This window comes from Archocentrus centrarchus, chromosome 22 (genome assembly GCF_007364275.1).
Source record: "Archocentrus centrarchus isolate MPI-CPG fArcCen1 chromosome 22, fArcCen1, whole genome shotgun sequence".
NCBI lineage: Eukaryota > Metazoa > Chordata > Actinopteri > Cichliformes > Cichlidae > Archocentrus > Archocentrus centrarchus.
In genome coordinates this window covers 22807104-22828881 of record NC_044367.1, presented here as the reverse complement: position 1 = coordinate 22828881, position 21778 = coordinate 22807104, and the positions used below count along the sequence as shown (strand labels likewise).

The 21778-nt window shown below is 40.9% G+C and overlaps 1 protein-coding gene across 1 annotated transcript; it reads right to left on the bottom strand.

The window, feature by feature from the left end:
• Positions 1 to 42: 42 nt before the first annotated feature.
• On the bottom strand, positions 43 to 21305 carry nol10 (nucleolar protein 10). Its single transcript, XM_030719605.1, has 21 exons — positions 21149 to 21305; positions 20488 to 20533; positions 20296 to 20394; positions 18375 to 18452; positions 18252 to 18289; positions 18017 to 18153; positions 17276 to 17341; positions 17128 to 17188; positions 16571 to 16656; positions 16242 to 16320; positions 15669 to 15818; positions 15442 to 15508; positions 14420 to 14472; positions 8022 to 8148; positions 7035 to 7114; positions 6833 to 6931; positions 5825 to 5917; positions 5527 to 5703; positions 3241 to 3557; positions 2912 to 3014; positions 43 to 2495 (listed from the first exon to the last, which is right to left on the bottom strand). Exons 1-21 carry the CDS (start codon positions 21212 to 21214, stop codon positions 2361 to 2363), a joined length of 2157 nt encoding a protein of 718 aa, XP_030575465.1. The 5' UTR covers positions 21215 to 21305; the 3' UTR covers positions 43 to 2360.
• Positions 21306 to 21778: the final 473 nt, after the last annotated feature.

The window sequence follows — 21778 nt, the reverse complement described above, 5'->3', positions numbered from 1 at the left end:
TGACATTTTAAAAAAAATTTATTTATGTTTATGTGTCCAAAAAGAAATGTCACTCATGCCCCCAAACAAAGGAGTAAATTGGACTGAAGCTTCGTCACCAAGCCTTTCTCATTCACTTACACAAGCCCAAAGCCTTCTGTTGATCCTGGAAAGGTTTATAAGTGTGTTAAACCTAGATTTGTTTACAAAGTGACAGGATTAAAGGAGCGCGTCCTCATTTCAAGTAAAGGGGACATTCATAATTTGATATCTTGAGGAGGTATTGCTCGGAGTTAGATGTGAAAACACTGATATCATTTTTCATATGTACAGGGGACAGAAAACCAGCTCCCTAGAGAGGCATCAAAATCCCCTTAAAAACAACTCTGGTCAAATTAACAATTCACGTGTAGTTTGACTGAACTATAAAAAAAAAAAAAACTGTATAACAAAAACAATTCTTTTATGGAGAAAAAAAAAAGCTAGTAAACTGCCAGTTTTGTTCCTGCTGAAAAACCTCAGGTCCAGACATTAATGTGGATGTTACGTTGAATATACCAGCTGCCTAAACATTACTGTAGAGCAAGGAAACAAGCTCATTGCACTCCCCAACAGCAGTGGTCTCCCCCCCACCAGGATACTGCATCTGTCTGTAGCAGAAAAACTGCTCATGAAAAGCTCAGACCACATGAAACTGATCACCGGATGTTGACCAAGCTTTGAAACGTTCTACACAGTAACAAATCTGATCCACAGAGGTCTCAGCCACCTAAAGCTAAACCTAAACCTGACAGAGTTAAGCAGGCTGAAAGATCTCAAAAAGCAACACATCATGCACATCAACGACTCATCCAGAAGGTCACAAGAGAACCCAGAATAACATCTAAAGAACTGCAGGCCTCACTTGAGTCAGAACTCATGATTCAACAAGAAAGAGACAAATGGCAAAATGTCAACCATGGAGTTCCAAGGAGAAAACCACTGCTGACCGAAAAGAACACAAAGGCTCGACTCACATTTACCAGAAAACATCTTGATGATCCCCCAAAGTTTTGAGCCCTGAAGCTCAAGTGCACTTGGGTTATTCAGCAGTACTGACATTCAGCATACATGACCTTTTCCTTTAAATAGCTGAAATCATTTAAAAAGTTCATTTTGTATTTATTCACATTATTTTGTCTTATTTGATGAGCTGAAACTGGAAAAAAAAGTGTGACAAATTTTAGTCATGTTAGTACACAATACGCTTTTTTCCTCTCAAGTCTATTTTTCCAAGTTAAATCACTTTCAGTTAACAATAAAAACCCTGATAACTACTCCTTTAAGGGTTGCTCTACACACCGAGTACAGTACGCCAGGCTTCTGAAGCAAATTTTCAGGGGCAACTATGTATATGAAATGCTAATTTGCTGGATTTCTCTTGCATGAGGTACTCTCCAAACTGTCACAAACCTGATGGATTGTGGTGGAGAGGCGTGGCAACATCAAATGGTTGGGGTTAGCATGCTGGGTGCAGAAAACAGCCCTTCTTCACATTTGAAAAGAGCCATTACTGGAACAGAGGGGGTTCACACCATCAGCAGGCTGGGGGATGGGAACAACTCACAGGAAAATCCCATTTCCAAGAACTGCAGTTGTTTTGGGGTAAGAGGGGGGAAAAAAAGTCTCCTCATTCACATTATTCTCCTCCTTTTCTATTTCTGACGCAAGCAGGGAGTAATCTGCTGCAAAGGAAGGATGCTCCATTTTTCCAGAGTATTCCAGCAGATGATTTTATATTTTGATTTTCAACAATAAAAACAATGCAGACAGGCAAATGTACCAAATATAATATAATTAAGTACAAATGTTGTTAATCCAGTGTTGGTTTAACAATGTTTATGCATTAATATTAAACAGCATCAATAAAAAAATGAAACTTTTATTCCACACGTTCCAGTCCTCCCCTCATTAGTTGAAATAGGCTCCACAGAGGAGCCACTTTAAGAAACTAGACGCCACAGAAAGCAGCTCATGTCAAGTCCTCTCAGCTCTTTGTGTTTAACTCCTCCTCATAAAATATATGCAGTCAGAGTACTTATGGATAATGGCCCGGCATTATATTCATACAGACAGCGACATGGGTAATCTCTTCTTTCTTAATATGCTCTGAATTAGCAGAGAGCAGGTAAACACATGACCCAGACCACCCAGGAGAGGGACAGGCTCGTCTGTTCAGCAGTACCAGTCTCTGCAGCACGTCTCCAGCCTTCCCAGCACTGATTAAAAGCTTAAAGTCAGTACAATACTTCTACACTTGAAGACGACTGCCAGAGCTGATTTAATGGGACAAACTATACAACTCTGACTTCAGGGCAAGGTTTCTGCTGGTTAGGCATCAGTCAGTGGCGGCCTCGTCCTCTGCCGCCCCAGCCTCTCCCGCGGCCGCTGCTCAAGTGTCCAGCTGAGCGCCTCAGCTTCTTCCTCTCTTCGTGGTGCTCCCGCTCAGCTTGCTGCTGCTTCTTCTGTTGCTCTGACTGCAGATGATGACAGGATTACATATGTTAATAAATGCAGGTGTTGTGATTCCACTACCTGCTGACTGATGACGTATTTAATGACTTATTTAAGGAGAAGAACCAATGAGATACAAACCCTCTCTGCATAACAACTTATGTGAATTCTTTTGTAGAGCATTTTAGTTTGCTTTGTCTCACCCAGAGAGGATTTAAGACAGTCACAATGTCATTCAGACAGATCAATTTGACATCTGTGCCTGTTTGGGTGATTGTCTATGCAAAGAAAATTAGCACAGAGCAACAGGACGAGAGGTGAAAACTGTTATTCTGAAGAATTATTTAAATCACTTTAATTTCAGTGCTCACTGGGAGATACAAATAGAATCAGCGGTCAAGACACTCATTTGATGCTCTGCCTCACATAAGTGGCGTACCTTTTTGAGAGTGAAGGTCAGCTGTTTGCTGCCCACTGCATTGTCAGCCATGTTGCTGATTTCGGAGTGCTCCTCTAACTTCAGCCGGTCCTCCAGAGAAGTCCTAGAAGAAGGAACGCATGATCCTCAAGCACAATATACCAACAGTACACACAGAGTGCTGTCAGAAAGTGTTAGGAGACTGATATACTGTGTTTGTCACTGTTTTGACTCTTAATACTTCACAGGTGGGTGTGAGTCGCTGCCTTTAACAGCTGCAAACCCTGAAGCAGTTTTGGTTTCAAAGAGTGTCTCAAACAATAAGTTATCCAACATTTCCAAAGACGTACTTCTGTAGTTTCTGCTTGCGGGCCATGTCATTAAAGCTTCTGAACTCCTCTCCAGCTTTGATCTGATAAAACTGTGGCTGACTCGTCTTCTTGCTCTCAGCCCCGTTTGAGGTTTCTTCTCCTCCGTTCCGCTCCCGTTCCACAAGGACAGTGTTGCGGTCTGCGTCCTTCCTCTCCTGCCGCCGGCGGTCTCTGTCTTCCTGCCGAAGCAACTTCCGCTGCTCCCTGACCTCCTCCACCCAGCTCTTGTCATCGTCGGAGCTCTCCTCCTCGGAGCTGGCTCGCCCCTCTGGCTCCTCATCGTTGTCTTCAGGCACCTGCAAAGAGACGTAGCGTGATCTGCTTTCTGAGCCCTTAACTTCCAATGTATCAAGAAAACACAGCATGCGCATACACAGCTGGGTTAGTGAGGCCTATAAACAATATGAGACCATGTCTGGAGGGATTGATATTCCACTGGTTCCAATAAAAGAAATTAATCTGAAAAGCCACGGTGTAGTCACACATCTTCCCTTTGGCACAAACCACTTATTCTTTTTTCCTTTTGTGCAAAAGTTTTAGCACATGCTTGCTTTCTAAAAGATGTGAACACTACATGTGTACCAGTCTGCTGGTGATTGAAAGTCTGCTGGTTTTCAGCTGAACGTCTATCATTGTGTACCAGCCAAATTAGCCTTGGCTGCATCTGATTCTATACCCATCTCATCAGCCTGTGATAGCTGCTATCAAGCACCTCTGCAGGAGATTTAGCCACATTTCTGAGGTGCAGACTGCAACAAATGAGGTTTTCCTGGTAGCACCTCTCTACCTGGACTTTATATCAGTCCTATCCCCACTCTAAAAGCTGATTGAGGTATTCAGCTCAATGTTGTGTTGTTTACATTGCCGGGTGTGATCACCAGCAGAGCCAACATACCATGGAGGAAGCTAACAGTAAAGGCCCAGGGTTTTGGAGGTATCACAATAGATTTATAAAGGTGCTATTGATATGAAATTCGCACCAGATGTCGGTAACAACCCATCCAATCCACACATGCAAGGAAATGTCCATAAATTATGTGTACTGAGAATTTTTCAATTGGCTTTAGGTCAGGTGATCGTCTGGGGCATTCTAGCAGCTGTATTTTCTTTCTCTGAAACCAAATGAGAGTTTCCTTGGCTGTGTGTTTGGGATCATTGTTTTGCTGAAATGTCCACCCCAGTTTCATCATCATCCTGGTAGAATCCACACCACCAAACTTCACTGTTGGTGTGGTGTTTTTGGGGTGATATGCAGGGCCTTTTGACCTTCAAACATGGTGTGATTTAGGGCATCCAAAGAGTTCAATTTTGGTCTCATCTGACCAGACTATATTCTCCCAGTATTTCACAGGCTTGTCTAAACGTTCAGCTTTTTCTTTGGCAATGGTGTCTTGTGTGCTGAGTATGCATACAGGCCATGGCGGTTGAGTGCGTTACTTATTGTTTTCTTTTAAACAATTGTACCTGCTGATTCCAGGTCTTTCTGTAGTTCTCTGCAAGTGGTCCTTGGCTCTTAGACAACTCTTAATTCTTTTCCCTCCTCTGTCTGAAATCTTGCAGGGAGCACCCGGTCATGGCCGGTTTGTGGTGTAATTATGTTCTTTCCACCTCCAGATTATGGCCCCAACAGTGCTCACTGGAACCTTCAGTAGTTTAGAAATTCTTCTGTAATTCTTCTGCCATCAGTATGTTTTGCAACAATAAGGTTGCAAAGGTCTTGCGAGAGCTCAGTGGTTTTACCCATTATGAGATGTTTCTTGTGCGACACCTTTTTATAGGCCATTAGTTGGGACTGAAGTGGCAGGCTTGCTTTCTAATTACTGATAGATGTCAGCTGGTGTCATGCTTTTTTGCACTCCCTTTCTTCATGTGTTCAATACTTTTTCCCTGTGCCATTTCTCATTATTACACATGACTTAATTTATGGACATCTATAGTTTGATTTCTTTGCATGTGTGGACTGGAAGGGTTGTTAGACATCTGGTGCAAATTTCATATTAACAGCACCTTTACTTAGAAAATTTGTGACGTGTTCAATACTTGTTTTACTCGCTGTAACAGCAGTAACTGCCTGTAACCTGGAGCTGTTTTAGAGAAACTGTAATAGTTGTTAAATGGATGACGTTTTATTGCGAACACAAACAACCAGGAGGACAGATTTAAAAAATGGAAACTGGAATCAGTCAAAAAAATTTGCAGTGCATTGATACCAAAAATACCACACACGAAATCCAAGTTCAGGGCAGTAAAACAAAGCAGCGCTACCTGTTCGGACACGGCAGCCTGCTGAGCCAGCAGTCGGAGCTTCTTTTTCCTTTTCTGGCTGACTTTGGAGACGATGGGGTTGAGCAGGCGGAACTCTTCACTCTGCTCATCCACCTGGTATTCTGGGTTTTCAAACATCACCTTGAAACGATCATCTTCCAGGATGCTGGGGAGAGCCTGTGATTTGAAAAAAAGTGAACGAGAAGAAACAATGACGTCACGTGTTCGAAGAAAGTGCCAAAGAGAACAGAACATTATTAATTCCGAACACACAAATGTTGTAATCTTGTTTTCTTACTTTGCCCTTCTTTTTCCTGGAAGCCGCCACCGCCTCATCATCACCCTCCTCCATCAGTTTAAGAGCCAACTCCTTGTTCACCATTGGCAGCTTCTGTCTCAGTAAGAACAAAATGTACACATCACACACGGGACAGAGGGAATATGATCCAATCAGCTTGAAGTGTGAATCAGCCTACCAGCTTTTAGCTTTTCTAGTTTTGAAATCAGCGTGACAGGATGTGAGTAAATCTTTGAACGTCTGCTTACCTCACAGCAAAACCAGTGCAATCCAGTTTAATGGGTGGATGTAACTCTGTGGAATGTTGTTAAAGGGACTGATTCATCTCAACATCAGGATTTTTGTTTTTGAATGATAATGGATCTTATTTAATATGTAATAGTGTTACCCTTTGAAAAATAACATGATCATAGTGAGTAATACACAGAAAGGTGTTGGATGAGGGCGTGGAGAGAAAAGATAAACACCGTCTGCGGTCATGTTTCATGTTGATGCTGCAGATGAATTATTTTTTTTCCTGCAGTTACAGCAGAGGCACTGAAGCACTGCTAAATGGACTTAAATCTGGGTGTTTGCTTGACCCTAATAAAATGCACCAGAGAGAAGTCTGTTTCTCAGACACCTTAATTTTCATGGTTGATTTTATTTTATTCTTAAGGCTGAATCCTCTCCCTGCTGACTCACTGGATCGTGAAATTCCCACTGTCATTTTAGTCAAAGTTGTATAATCGGGGGAACATTTCTAGGGAATTCATCAGAAGTAACCAAAAATCTCTGAATGTGGATCCTGCAAGCGCTCACTTTACTGAGCGTCTGGGCTCCTTCAGCACCACTGACTCTGATGGAGGATTCCACAATATATTTTTAATGTTAAAAAAAAATATTAGGTTGATCCAACTTCTGAATATGACCTGTTTCAGTACTTAGCGTGAGAAATCAAACAACCTGACCACTGCATGCTTCTACAATACAAGTGAATCGGTAACGACTTTTAAAAAAAGCTCTCACCTTAACCTGAACTCTCTGGGTTCGGGCCTCCTCAATCTTCTGGCGGATCTTATCCTTGCGATACTCCTCGTAAGCAAAAGGATTGACCATGCTTTTCACCTGAGGCCAAACCAAGTAAATATTTACAGGTTAGGTTTAGTGTGTCGCATGAATTTAACAAGCCCTGACAAATATCTGAGAGGTAGAAAAAACAGGATGATACCTTGTGATAAAGCCTTATATCCATGAAGAAACCATGCATGTATGCTCTCAGGAGAGATGATCCGATCAGGTGGGACAAACCTGGCAATAAATAAATAAATGTATTAATAGTTACAGACACATGAATATTTTTGTACCCAGAGGATGGAATACACTTTTTTTTTTTTTTTTAAACTTAAGTATTTTTAAAGCTTTCTTTTTATTTGCATATCTTTGCAAATAATGCAGACATTACTTCAGAAAAACAAATATACTGAGTTTCTACACATTTTGGTTTCATACTTTTTCCCATGCTTAACTTCCCCTTAAAAGTTGCACAAATACTCTCCCATACTGCACAGGAAGCATGTAAGAGCGTGTCCTCAAATTCACACGCTCTTACACGCTGAACGAGGACTAACTTGCTCTTTTCAGAAACTTCCATCGGTGCACTGTACTCTATATTTGCAGGCTCTCTTACATAATAGGGCCACATTACATGGCTCCTGTATACCAACACTGCTGTCCCCCTGCCTGCTCCTTTATTCCACATCAGCCAATCACCTACTTCTTGTCATTTGATCTCTTTCCTGCTGAGTCTGCATTCCAGTGTTCATTCAACCCGTCCAATGTCCACTCCCTCGACCCCTTCATGCTCCCCCTCTCCCACCCCTCCACCCTACTTCTCTTACCTAAAACATTTCAATCATTCCCGCGGCCTCTACTTAGACAGTCTAGCCACTCAAACTAACTCCCCAGGCGGCGGAGTGGCTCACACTGATTCATAGTTTTGGTTATAACTTTCATAGCTGGGATTAAAGTCACTCTCTGTGTAAAGATCTCCTGAATTATTTTTGCTTTCTAACAAACAAAAAAAAAGAGAAAGCATAAACTGCACGCTTGCTTTGAGGAATTTTTTCTTTGTGCTGAACAAGCTGCTCAAATCTGGGCTGATTTACTCCACATGCTCTGTGGTTTCTGAGGCAGAACTAAGGTAATGAGGTCTCACCCAGATTTTCCAGGTCCTTCCGGGTGACAAACTTGTAGTCATCATACACTGTGCTCTCTGGGCTCTCCTCCAGCTCCTCTGTTAGGTTGTCTAGGAAGGAGCACCACTGAGGTGCTGGACCCAGAGCCTAAACACAAACACAAACACACACGCCCGCTTGGTTCAGATTTAGATTGTTGGGTAAGTATGAAACCTGTTGTGTATTTGTTGAAAGAAAAAATAACCCAACTCGCTCAGGTCGTGTTTCTGTTACAGCTGAAAATAAATGTCCTTTCTTGTTTTTCAGAGAACTGTACTGACATGCAATGCAACACCGGTGACACAGGAAATACAGAGTAGCAAAAGTAGCAAAAGGTCGAGTGTGAACTTTTACAAACATACTTTTAATATATTCACAATTAAAACAAAAACTCTTCATTCCATCCTTCCACTATCCTAATGTTTGTCATGTCTATGTGCTTGAAACTTGCCATTAAATGTTTTAAAAAGTATGAAATAGGTACTTGCAGCAGCTCCCTTATTTACCATGGGGTTACCACAGTGTATGAAGCGGCATGCTGAGTTGGCACAGTTTTTACTTTGGTTGCCCTTCCTATTTATCTGTGGTTGAGACCAGAACTAGCTTGTGACCCCCATCAGGGTAGATTTTTATGTCCCCCACCCATTCTTATATTGGGGATCTTTTCTATAACCTACTGGTATCCAAAATAGGGTAAATTAGCAGTAGTGACAGCAACTTGCAGATCTGTTTTGTTATGATCCAGGTCATAAACCGTAACATAAAACGGAAAGTGTGACACCAGAGTTGAGAAAACAGACGTTTTGTTGTAGATATTATAAAAACTTAGATTAAAATCAGTGTAAAAACTCCAGCCAGGATCTAATCTAGCAAAAAGTCTTGACCACTCCAGAACTCACTTGGCCTTATTTATAGCTTTCACAGATGTAGACAACTGGGAAATTAAAGCTCATGCATGAGCTCAGTATGAGTTGGGCATAAGTGGAAGCTTCTTTTAAGATCTGATCAATCCTTATAGTTATTTTTAGGCATAAATGCAAAACACTTCCCAGGTTCCAGTTTTTGAACTATAAGGCGGGGATTACAGGGACAGCTGCAGAGCCCATGGACGAGTGTTCATTCCCGTTATACTTTTTTTGTGCTTGAAGTTTGTCTTAAGGGCACATGCATAGTGGATGTACTGTAATGAAGGACTTTTGCAGACAAGCCCACACAATGATAAAAATTAGCAGGTGCACACATCTGCCCAGAGCATCACATTCACCGTCTGATGTGGATACTTACATCTCTCAGACTCTAACATACAGTACTGTGCAAAGGTTTTGAGCCACCCCTGATTACCTTGCCCACCAATAGGTGTTTTCAGTCACCTTTTCTTTTTTTTTTTTTTGTCTGGAAAATTATGAATGGATTTCAATGAAAATTTCTGGAGCTGTTGAGGGTGGTACAAGGAACAATTGACCTAGGCTCCAGGAACTTTTAAAAGGATTCTATACCATTGTGAGAGCCCACAAATGTGTATGTTTGGAACCAAAATTGACAAATCTTTTTCTGAAGGGCCTAAGAACCATCCATCTATCCCTCTCTCATCATTGCCAAAATTTTTAAATTCATATCTCAGTGAATTTTTCATATATTGTCATGCAATTTGGTACTCAGGTATAAACAGTTACTGTTTTCATTCATTATCTTTTTCTATTTTAAATTAAAATGCTCACAATAATGCAAAGTGAGCTAACAAACCCTACACAAAAATACACATATACAATTCATATCTCAGTAAATCTGTGTTTTTCTTTTCTTAGATTTAGTATTTTTAGAGGATGATATTAAGGCACATAAACAAAATATATCCAGATTATATATAACATTATCTGTTCATCTGGATCAACTTTTCTTAATAAAAATATAAAATCATGGCAATATAATCCTAATTTGTTTTAAAGCCAGTAAAATAAAATTTCTAGTCTTTGTTATCTAGTAATTTATCAACATTGGGTGGCATCTATTGCAGCGCAGTATCTGCACGTAGACAGTTTGGGGTGGGCGAGTATGCACGCTGCCCTTCTCGTTTCTTTATATTTTGCTTCCAAGGAGACAGATTTTCTTGTAATCTTTTAACATTGTCTTGCTTACTCAGTCATTTTTAGCCCAGTCCTCATACCTTATCATTTTCAGAGAACATTTTGTTGCTTGTTACTTAACACAGATGCATGAATCATTCAAGTATAAAAAGCCACCTAAATCAAGGAATGAATCAGTGTTGTGTCTACACACAACAGACAACTTAGCAAAGAACCAATTTTAAATTGTATCTTCAGGCATTCTGTTGCTTAGCAGCATGTTGCAAAAACACATCCTTTGTTTCTATTTCTTTAGCTGAATCTACAAAAAAAGACAGGTAAAAAATTCCCAGACAGGTATCAGCCAAAACCTTGATATATCTTACTATGGTGTGCAGTGTGCCCTTAGAGAATCTGAAGAAACCGGACAAGTGGAGGCCAAAAGAAGAAATGGCAGACCCAAAAAACTACCTACAGCAGAGGAGCAGCATCTGAAAACATCTCCTTAAGAAATTAAAAAAAAAATCCTGAAACAGGAGAGATGAATTTGGCCCTTCAGTTGATCTATCTACTGTTCACTGAAGCCTCCTCAGAAATGGTCTCAGTGGAGGGTGGCTTCTTAAGAGAAGAAGGGAAGAGAAAACCTGAGGTATGCCAAATTATACATGAAGTGGGCTGAAAATCATTGGCAGCAGGTCTTAAGTGATGAATCAAAATTTTAAATTTTTAGTTCAAATTGTTGTCAATATGTAGATCAGGCGAGAGGTGCAACAGTGAGTGTCTACAGCCACCTGCTTAACACGATGGAGGCTCTGTCATGGTTTGGGGCTGCATTTCAGCCAGTATTGTTGGGGATCTTGTCAAAATTGTTGGAAATATGAATGCAGAAAAGTACCATCAGATTTTGAGCCACCATGCAATACCATCTGGAAAGCATCTGATTGGCAACAGCTTCATTTCTCAGCATCACAATGACCTCAAACACACTGTCAATGCAGCAAAAGCATCCCTAGATAGAAAAACACACAATGGAACACTATCAGTCATGGATTGGCCTCCCCAGAGCTCAGACCTCAACATTATTGAAGCAGTGTGGGATCATCTTGACAGAGAGCAGAACAAAAGGCAGCCAACATCCAAAGGAGAGCTTTGAATGTCCTTCAAGAAGCCTGGAGAACTGTTCCTGAAGACTACCTAAAGAAATAACAAGTTTAGTCACTAACCTAAAAAACAAAACAACAACAGAATCTCTTAGAACTTCCCAAACTCAGGGTTGGGGCCATCAGTAGTCTGTGACATACTGCAATTCGGATAGGTCAGAGTGTTATTAATAGCACTGCACAAAGCAGAAAGTATTTGTACCGCACAAACTATTATTAGATTTTTCCCCTCATCTTTACATTTTACATCTGAATGCAGAAAGATTACCTCAGATGGAAAGTTTTTCACAGCAGAGAGAGGTAAGTTAGAGCCCACTTTAGGAGACAGATCTACCAGTTTTGTGGAAAGGTCTGCAGAAAAGCAAATTCAGAAGAAAAAAAAAAGTTTCCTCTTCTGTTTAAATCATGGCTTCCTTCAGTAAACTGAAGACAAAGAGAAACAGGTGGACATGAGAAAGAGTCACCCCATTTAAGAAATTGTCGTGCTCTGGCCATTGCTGGTAAACAAATGCTCTCATTCTTCTTCACTTTGTAGTAACCTGGTTGTCAAAGTTTAAATATTTCTATCACATTCTAAACGTCTCGCTCTTTTGGTACCGACAGAGATGATATGGGTTAAATTCTTTTCTTCTGACATCACTGAGGTCCAAGTCCAGCGCCCAGCTCTTAGTTTCATCACTCCTGAACAAACAAAGTTCACAGAGAGATCATTGGGGGGGGTCACATGAGGAGAAGAGAGTTCAGAGCAGTTTTTTGGTTGAGGAAATGTGGCAGAAACAAATTGTCAGCTTGGATGAAAAGGCCTGAATAGATGTTCAGCTTCATTAAAAAAAAAAAGTATTGGGACAAAACGTCCTGTTCCACATCAGTAACAACCTGGCTTCACCTCAGAGCCACACTGAAGCTCCAAAGTTTCATCAAAGCTCGTGCCGTTAAGTCGCAACAACGGTGGTCTATTGTTATTCTAAAATTACTGGAAAAAAAATAAATAAATAATTTTAAAAGCTTTTACAACATGATAATAATGATAGAATAGGATGAACCTTTCAAAGAAAACTGTTCAGTTCACTTATCCAAACAGGGCAGCAAACAGAGCTTACTGCCACTTCTATTACCAGCAGCATTATTTTTATTAATCTGACAATTCTTTTCTTAATTAACTGAAAGATGACACACTGAGACATTATATTAAATATTTCTTTGTGTCCGCTTCAAAAAGCCCCAAACCCGAAGCCACTGTGCATCCACATGGGGGTCCAAACGTTTGGTTTATTATCGGTACAATTTCACGTGTTGTATATCAGTTAACATTAATTTGTGATATGGTTTTGGGTTCTAACAGTTCCTGCCAACTTAGAATGACTCCAAGTGCTTTGTTGCTGCAGACAAAAGTATCTCAAATCCATTTTTTTTTCTCCACTTGAGGCTCCAACTCTGCATTTACACAGATCTTGCACCACCTGCTCATTTTCAGGAAGTGGACGACGGCCTTAGGAAGGCAAATCTGTTAGGTGGTGAGCAAGGACTGTGTTGGTGTGGGCAAAAAAAACTCAGATCATTTCCTATGAATGTCCTCCATCTGACACCTCATCTCATTACAGGAAAAGTCCCTTTACTGTAGGCTTGGAATCTGTGGACAAAAACTGCACTGCTGTGAACAGAGACACGGCTCTCATTATCAGGGATGATTCTTGAACTTTGGGCCAGTTAGAAACAAGTTGATGTTTTTACCCTGCACAAGCTTGGAATCCACAGTGAAATCGCTGAGCGAAGAGGTCTGAACAGGACTTCTGAGGAGTGATCTAAAAATAGCAGCTGTCCTGGAGTTTGGACATGCCTAAGAAGATGATCTTGAACGGGCTAATTTTAAATCAGGTCCAGTTTTTGGCTTTTAAATTGAAAACAGTGACAGTTTCACCTTTTCGCTCTCTCGTGTGGGACAAAAGGACCCAAGTTTAACACATGCATGGGAATCAGGGCTGGAAATTACACATTTACACTAAGCAAACCCTAGTTGACTATACACACACACCAACCCACACACACACACACACACACGCATGCATGCACGCACTCTCCACAATATCACATGAGGTAAGATTGTATCATGGAACAGACTGTTGACAGCAAGAACAAGAAGTACTCAGAGTGCAAACCTCTGCAAGGCAGCTCACCCTCTGGGCAGTATTTACTTTTAAGGGAGCAGTATTGTATTGTATTGTGTATATATTCAATTTGCTTTCTTTGTTCTTTTTAAATGTACTTTACGAAGTTTGCAGTGCAGTAAAATTCAGATAAGTGGCAGATGTTTACTTTGATTACACAAACATTACCGGGTACCAATAACTTGAGCTTATTATATAATATTAAAAAAAACATTTATGAAAGATTGACCTTATTTGACCTTGAAGAAGAGGTCAGATGTCAAGACAAACAATGGCAGTAAGAAACATAGTTCTTAATAGCTCTGTATAGCATTATTATCACTTTGACCTTCAGATCAATCTACTGACCTTGAAGGAGAGGTCAGAGGTCAAAAGTGGCATGCTATTTTAAATCTGTATACATTACTTTCTTTAGGTCGATAATACATGCCACACTTGTAAGAACTATAGTTTTTAAGTTATGAGGCTTCTTGTGAATTTTCAACCAATAAATCATTAAGTCGACCTTGGAGACGTAAGCCAAATTTTAATGGCTCATTAACACGACTCCACTCTGCGCCCCTACAAAGTTTTATCAGAATTCATTCAAAACTTTGAGTTATCGTGTTTACAGACACGCAAATGCTACCAAAACCATAACCTCAATGGTGGAGGTAATTACTCATTAACCAGAGGGTTCATGAAGAGTCTGATTAAAACAGCGGTTCTTGAGCTTTTTCTGGCACGCTTCGCTTCTCTCATCCGAAAGGTGAAACGTCTTCAAGAAACAAAAAAGAAGTCTTTTCAAGCTCCAGAGACTCCGCACCCCTCAGTTTGAGAACGACTGATTTAATGACAGAAAACAAATGGCACATTCATGCTCTTTGGCCAGCTGCTAAATATGCCCCAGCACTGTTAAGCTGTGTGCACATCTGTAACATGAATTATTCTTCTGGGCACCGCAAATATAAATGCGATCTGTGTACAAGAATATAAATGCTTCTGTACTCACTGGGATGTAGAATGTGTTCATTTTGGGATCTTCATTGGCAGTGAAGAGCATACCTGTTCATGAATCAGAGGGCACAGCACCAATTAAAATCTTGTCTAGTAATTTATATCTCAAGTTCCTTCTGCACTTTAAAAGCGAGAACAGTATATGAAACAGTGTCTAAGATCTGAATTTGCATATCCTAAAGCCAAAATTGATTTCTGCTCTAATAATGAGTTAAAAAGCTTTCAGGCAGCCAAAAGGCGCAAAACCAGAAGAATCTGTGAATTGGTGCTGCTTTTCTCACAGCTTTAGAGAAGAAACCTCAAAAATTTTAGGCTTTTGTTCCCCGTTTCCATTCAAATACACTGACACACAATTACAGTGTGACAGCTCTACTGTAAGATGGTGCCACCCTGTGGTGGAGAGCAGCTGCATGAAAATTATTATTTAAAATGCACTACACCTTAAAGCTGTAACCATATTCCTGAATACAGTCAATCAGAAATGTACTGTGAACATTGCTGCACAACTTTTCCTAAACTGATGCCTTCAAGTTACCTCTGATAAGTTATTTTGTCAGAGAAATAACTCTTCAGTTATGTGACATTAATATTAAGAATGCAAGGAGTGTAGTTAGGGAGCATAAGTACAAATTAAAGTAAATACAGCTGGGTTGATGAGGTTAATCTGTATATAGCTGCTGGTTAAAAATCAACAGCTCATGCATGTGGATAACGACGAAAGTAACTTTGACTCAGTCACAGAAGGTTTGATCAATCCAGAAAAACACTTTTAAATTTTATCAGAGACAAAGAAGGCACAGAGACAGAGGAGATGACGAGGCCAGCAGTAGGTATGCTGCTACAAGAAAGCAGTCACTGTATATAATTAATAATTATATCACTCTAAATCATTCATCCTTCATTGGCAATCCTGATCCTCAATAAAGCATCCTGAATTGAACCGCCATCGGCACAGCTCACAACTGCAGCCGCTGCTCTGTTTAAACTTTCTTCCCAGCTTCTATGACTTATTCTCACCTGAATTGGGGTAGACACAAACACTGTTGATGTTGGTCTGAGGCTCTATGGAGGAGAACAACTTTCCCTGTGGAAAAGATGGAAGAAGAATGAGAGATGAGAGTGAGCAAGAGTTTCTAGACAAATCCTGATGGTCCGCTAAAGCAAGAAATTCTTGTAATTCAGACAGTGAAAACACAATGACGCACAGGTCGGATAACTCGGGTCCTGCGCTGGCTGTTACTTACAGTGTCTTTGTTCCAGATTTTTATGATCTTGGAGTCAGAAGACAAAACCAAGTCGAGCTGATTGTGGAAGTTGAGGGAGTTGATTGGCAGGTTGTAGAAGTGATCTTTAACCAGAAGCGGCTGACTGGAGCGCAGGTCATACAGCAGCACCTGAAGGAGAACAGAGAGGTAGAGAAAACTGTCAGAAGCCTGGAAGGAGAGGGCTGCCAAATGCAAAGACCAAAACAAGGAGAAATCCAATTAAAGGCATGAGGAAACATCTACATGGTTAACCAAAAGCTCAGCCCTTGACCTTTTAGTGAAGACTGAACTTTAGTTAGGAAACTGCATGACATCAGCCACCTAATTGTGAGCTGATTAATCACAGGAACTTTGCAGGCTGTGGGCAGCTGACAGCTCACAAAAACAAACACACAAAGGAAAAGGAGAAGAATGAAGCTACAGCGATGCAAGGCCTGACCGCTGTTCAACTGCTGACAGACAATAATGTGAAAATGCTGTTTTGAAATTAGGAATAGCACAGATGAAGCAGTGGAAAACGAACGCTGGGGGAACATAAATGTTTTGATTCACCTGCCCGGTGCTGGTGCCGACCGCCATGGTGAGGGAGCCGTTAAACTTCAGCGCACTGATGGACGGCAAAGCTTGAATTCTGTTGACAATCAATCAGAAAGTTACCAGGTTAACAGAACAGTACTTAAAAGTTTTTTTTGTGGGGGTGGGGACTGCAGCTCCTCGGTAACAGGATAATAAGCTGGATATTTGTGTTTTGTGCCATAATGACACACAGCTTGCAGCTTGTTTTTCATGCAGGCCGTGGAGAAAAGTGCCATGTGGCTGCATATGCGTCGTCGGGCTGAGATCAGCTGAAATCTTTTTGAGTGTGACAGTTTGCCCCTTACTCCGTTCCTTCGGTGAGGCTGCTCAGGGCGCAGTCCAGCTTGCCCACGCGATTCCGGACTCGGGGGTCCCAGCACTCAACCCGTCCCTGGTGAGCAAGCGGGAGAAATGTCAGCGATTCACACAAGTGCAAATTCTGAGTTTTTCTAATTAACTGGGGCAGATTTGAAAATGATTAGAAAGCAGTAGCAGGCAAGTTCTCATGTGGGCAGCTTTATTTGAGAGGCAGCGATTTGAACTTAACACTTATTTTTTGTCAGCCCAGCTGGTATGTGATTCTTTTTTACCAAACAATATCAAGCAGAGGTGAGAAGAGATGGATAAAGGGGGAGAAAAAAGAAAAAACTCAATGTGGAGCTAATTTTCTGTACTGTACAAATAAAAGATCCTATTTTTGAAACTAGTGACTACTTGAAAAGAGAAATAATGTAATAAAGTCCAAGCACCTAGCCTTATATTAGCACTAAATGGAGAAAACCGCTCAGACACAGCCAGTGTTTCACTTGCGTCTGATAATAACTCGAGCCTCCTTTCACACAGTGCCTGTGATGGCACTTACCTCAGCGGATCCTGTTGCAAACAAATGGTGGATGGGGTTGATATCGCACACGTTATTCTCCCTGGTCGAGGAGTCAACAAAAAAGAAGCATCAGCTGAGGAGTTAATATCAGATCACACCGGATTAGCATCGACACACAAACACTTACACAGCATCAGTCTGAAGTGAGTTAAGGAAACGTCCCTGCTCCAGGTTCAGTCTGAAAACCTCTGAGCTGAAAATGAAAACAAAAACTGAGTATTAATGAATTGCACATAACTCTTTAAAATAATACTGCTTACTAAAGCAGTATTATTTTAATTATTACTACTGCTGAGGCGGCTGGTCAAAGGAACTTTGAGTTACCGTAATTATGTGACGGTTTCAGAAAGCTTAGAAATTGCACTTCACAGCCAATGTAGGGTTATTACGGTCATTGTTGCCAGAAGTCAGAGAACAGCGGCACTTTTGAAGTACGTTCTGTCACCGGCAACAGGTTCAGTATTAAAGGGTTAAAAGGAGTTCTTCCTCGCTGCTGTCACCATGCTGCTGACACACTATACTGCAAGTTTTAAAATATTAAAAAACTTTGCAGAATAAGCCAGCCACACAAAAAGATAAAAGTACTCTGAAACTGCCAGACTTGTATTTTGATATACATTTTTTTTTTTAACCATTCACTACTTTTATCACCCCCCCCCAGTAACAGGGATGACAAACACAACATCTCGGCACGTTACAGTCACATTTTTGTTTCCCACAACAAATATCAAGTAACATGCAGATCTCCATCCCTGTGTGGGAGTTTTAGACCGCTCTACCTTCCTGCCCAAACAAACTCGTGGGATTCTTTCACTTTGCTAACTCCTAAAACATGCACAGAGGGCTCTAAAAGTGATTGTACTCTCACCTCGCCCCCACAAAGTAGAGATCACAGGAGGGATAGTGGTAGGAAAAGTCCCGTCCAAATTTGGGAATACGAGTCTTATAGTAGTGTCCATGTTGCGAGTGAAACTCTACGTAGCGGTCACAGTGCAGAAACACCAGCTGCAAGAGACAGAAAAACACAGTGAATTTAAAAATTCTGAAAAAAGACCAAACATTTAAGGGTGTTATTAGGATGCCTAAAAAAAAAAAAGTCCCACCTTAGAGTAGTCCTCAGACAGGATGTCAAAGGCCACAACTTCCAGGGGGAGAAAAGAAAATCATCAAATTGGTCACTGTCCAGTAAACGGAGCTGAGCAACAAGCTGGAGTCTAAAAACTTACCATCTGAATCCAGACAGCGCTCAAACTTCAGGGACAGCTGGTAGGTGTCATAACAGCGAACCCTTGGTTTGTAAGTACCTAGGGAAAAAAAAAAATATGTATGATCCCCTGAGCAACCCTGGACTGCCACAGACTCTCATTTTTAAGGTAACACTAAAGCAACAGTTCCACTTTATTAACTTTCCCCAGACACCAGGAACCTCATGCTCTTATTTACCTCCACTACAAGTCGCTTCAGGGTGGCTCACGCCTCTGTGCATGTTCTGCCCCAAAAGATGCCTTTCAAAAATTGCCCCCGTTTAGCATTTCTGTTTCCACTGTAAAGTATGAATGATCCAGACCCGCGACGTAATCATTCCGTGACACCACTGGCCGTGACATCAGTTCAGAGGATACCAAAAAGTATAGGTGTATCACTTTAACCTCTCAAATTTCAAACTGTCTAGGGCTGGGCTTTGTTTTAGCCTCATGGTAAACAGGCATATTTTTAGAAACTAGATGTGACATTTCAAGAGATTTTCTGTGCTTTTGTATGTTTTCTTTTATTTCTCTTTCTTTAAGAAGCCGCCAACCTGCCAGGGATTATAGAAAAATCTACCACTTTTACATGATGGATCCATGTACTCTGCTCCTTCTTGAAATAAAACAAACATTTGCAATATTAGTGACAGCATCAGAGCATCATGCCCCTTAGTTTACTGAGAGACAAAACTGTTTACATCTGTTATTCTTTGCTTTCTTAAACTGTTCTAGCACTTTTATTGACCACAAAACATGTTCCAAGTATTAACTGTTATGATTTTCTAGTAACTTCTGGCTCAGTTTGCCTGCTAACTTAGGGCCCCATTATAGCTGCTGCCACATCCATTTAGCTTAGGTTCCCACTGCAGTATTCCCTGCAGTTGCCATTCAGACAAAACCTCCACATCAGCACTGGCATAGGAGGAGAAGTCACCGAAACCCGAGGCAAATAGATTGCTGAGTTTTTTTCCGCCAAGTCTCATCTTCTCAAACTGTTGCAACATATCCCTCTGTATAATGTGTGAGCTTCTGTATGGATATATCATTAAAATGGCTGTAAAAACCGGCATGATTATACACTCATGTTTCAACCCTGCTGTGGTGGCAGCGGCCCAACATGCCAAGTTACAAAAATAAAGAAGCGCACAACCATCAGAAACGGCGGCTTGCAACAGCAGATGTGACACCAATTTGACATCAACTACGTCAACGTATGGTGCTGTTCACCAGGCACCAGATGGCAGGTATAATGGGGCCCGTAGCCACTAGCATAACCGTACTCTTTTACTATAAGCATCAGCTTGGTCACGTTTTCCTTATTTGATGGTTTGGGCTTCTTGTTCAGCTTCTGCAGGATGGGTGTTTCTGCTACAGCAACAAAGTGCATTATTTAGGCATTTTAGTGTGATGGGGAAACTGCTTGTCACTGGAGAAGCAGAGCACTATCGTAGTGTTGCAACTTGAGCAGAGGAAATTGTGGTGTTTTTACAGCAACATCAGTGATATCTGCTACCTAAACTCTGAACCACAGTCTCCACTAGCTCATCTGGGCTTTCACCTGTGACGTGCGACCAATTACATAGTTCTGAAATCAGGACACTGCTTTGAACTACAAACAGACAGAAGCGGCTGCACCAGAGCCAAATCAGATTTTAAAACTAATTTTATTTGAAACTGGCATTTTTTAAATAACTATAGGAATAATCAGAAAAAAAAGCTGAATATCACCTACAATCAACCCATCAACCAATCGGATGATGCTGAGTAAAGACAACTTTTTTTTTTTTTTAATATTAAGCCAATCAATTTGCCTAATAATTGTTTAACAGACTACCATCAGGCTGAAGCATTCTGGGAATAAAAGCGCTTGAGATGGAAATGCAGCTTTAGTTTGCCTTACCTGCTGCCAGGATGAACTGACCATCCCGGGACACTTTGATGGAGGTGCACACTGTGGGCATCTCAAAGTCCTGGATGAGCTCAATCCTGCGCTGAATTTCTGAGAAAAGAACAGAACAGTGTGAGAAATGACAAACATTTTGGAGAAAATTTATAAGTGTGTGTGATGCTGTAATCGTAGCTGTCAACTCACCAACATCTTTCTTTTGCAGCTGTCTTTTCTTCCGGTCGGACAGCCACTGTATGAACAAGACAGAGGCGATAAGGAAGCTGGATGTTACCCGGTGTGTTCAGAAGGTATCCTCATCAGATGCCTAAACCACCTCAACAGGCTCCTTCCCTTCATTGAACATTTTATTCAAATTGATGTTTCGCCTTTTTAATTTACATTTATCAGTTTTCCTACATTTTTTCTCCGCCTGTGAAGCCCTGTGCACTGCACTAACCTGCCTGAAAATGCTTCGTCGAAACGTTTATGATTGTCTGAAAGTGTCTGAAGGCTCAGACCTTTAGTCCGTTGTTAACACCCAAATTATAACAAATACCTCTGCCGTAAATACAGACAAACTATCATTACATTTTCTGTGTAGGACTCATCTACTTCAGGCACAAGAATGCCCTCCTGAATCTTTACACTTCTTCCAAGCAATGACATTTTTTTTCCCGTTTATTTATATGGATAACAATTAATTTGTCGTGTTAATGAGTATGAATTCAGCAGTGACATTTCATTCATACATACTATTAAGAACACTCTTCTCGCGGCTAGCTGGGTTTAGCCTGTTAAGCTGAAGGGAAACAGTAACTAGAGGTATGACATGGGGAGCATCGGGAGCAGGAACTGTGTTTCTCACCTCTGGAAGAGATTTCCCGTAGCTCAGATTATAAATTTTCACATCGTTCACGCTGGAAACCTGCATTGTAGAAAATGAACATAACACTGATGCTGGTACAACACACCGACGAGCTACGCTGGACCCACGTTGCCGATCCCGAGCAAAAACAGGAAGTGGAGGTGAGTTTAGAGAAACAGGTCCGAGTAGAAACCGCACAGACTAGTTCCGAGAGGTTCAGCAGCGTGTAGATGTCTAAGCATTTCCTTATTATTTTCACCATTTGATATACAAAAATGTATTTTTTGAGTATGTATTACATATCCGTTTTTAACTAGGGAGGTTTCATTTTAAATTTAGTTGAAAATTGTTAAACAGTTATAGCAAGGATTAATTTACAGAAACAAAAACAAAAGCAAAAACAGAATAAGTAATATTATGTATAAAGTTCCAGGTGGTCACTGCATAGCCAAGAGTCGTATTCTCTGTTTATTGTTGATAAACCAAGTAGCAAAAAGAGAGAGAAACCCCTCACATCTTCTCAATGATAGTCTGTGGTACTGAAATATGGCTTGTATCATGAATTTGTTTGGTTATATCCTGCCCAGAGTAATCACAGTCACCTATATTTGGCTGCCCTATTATGAATAA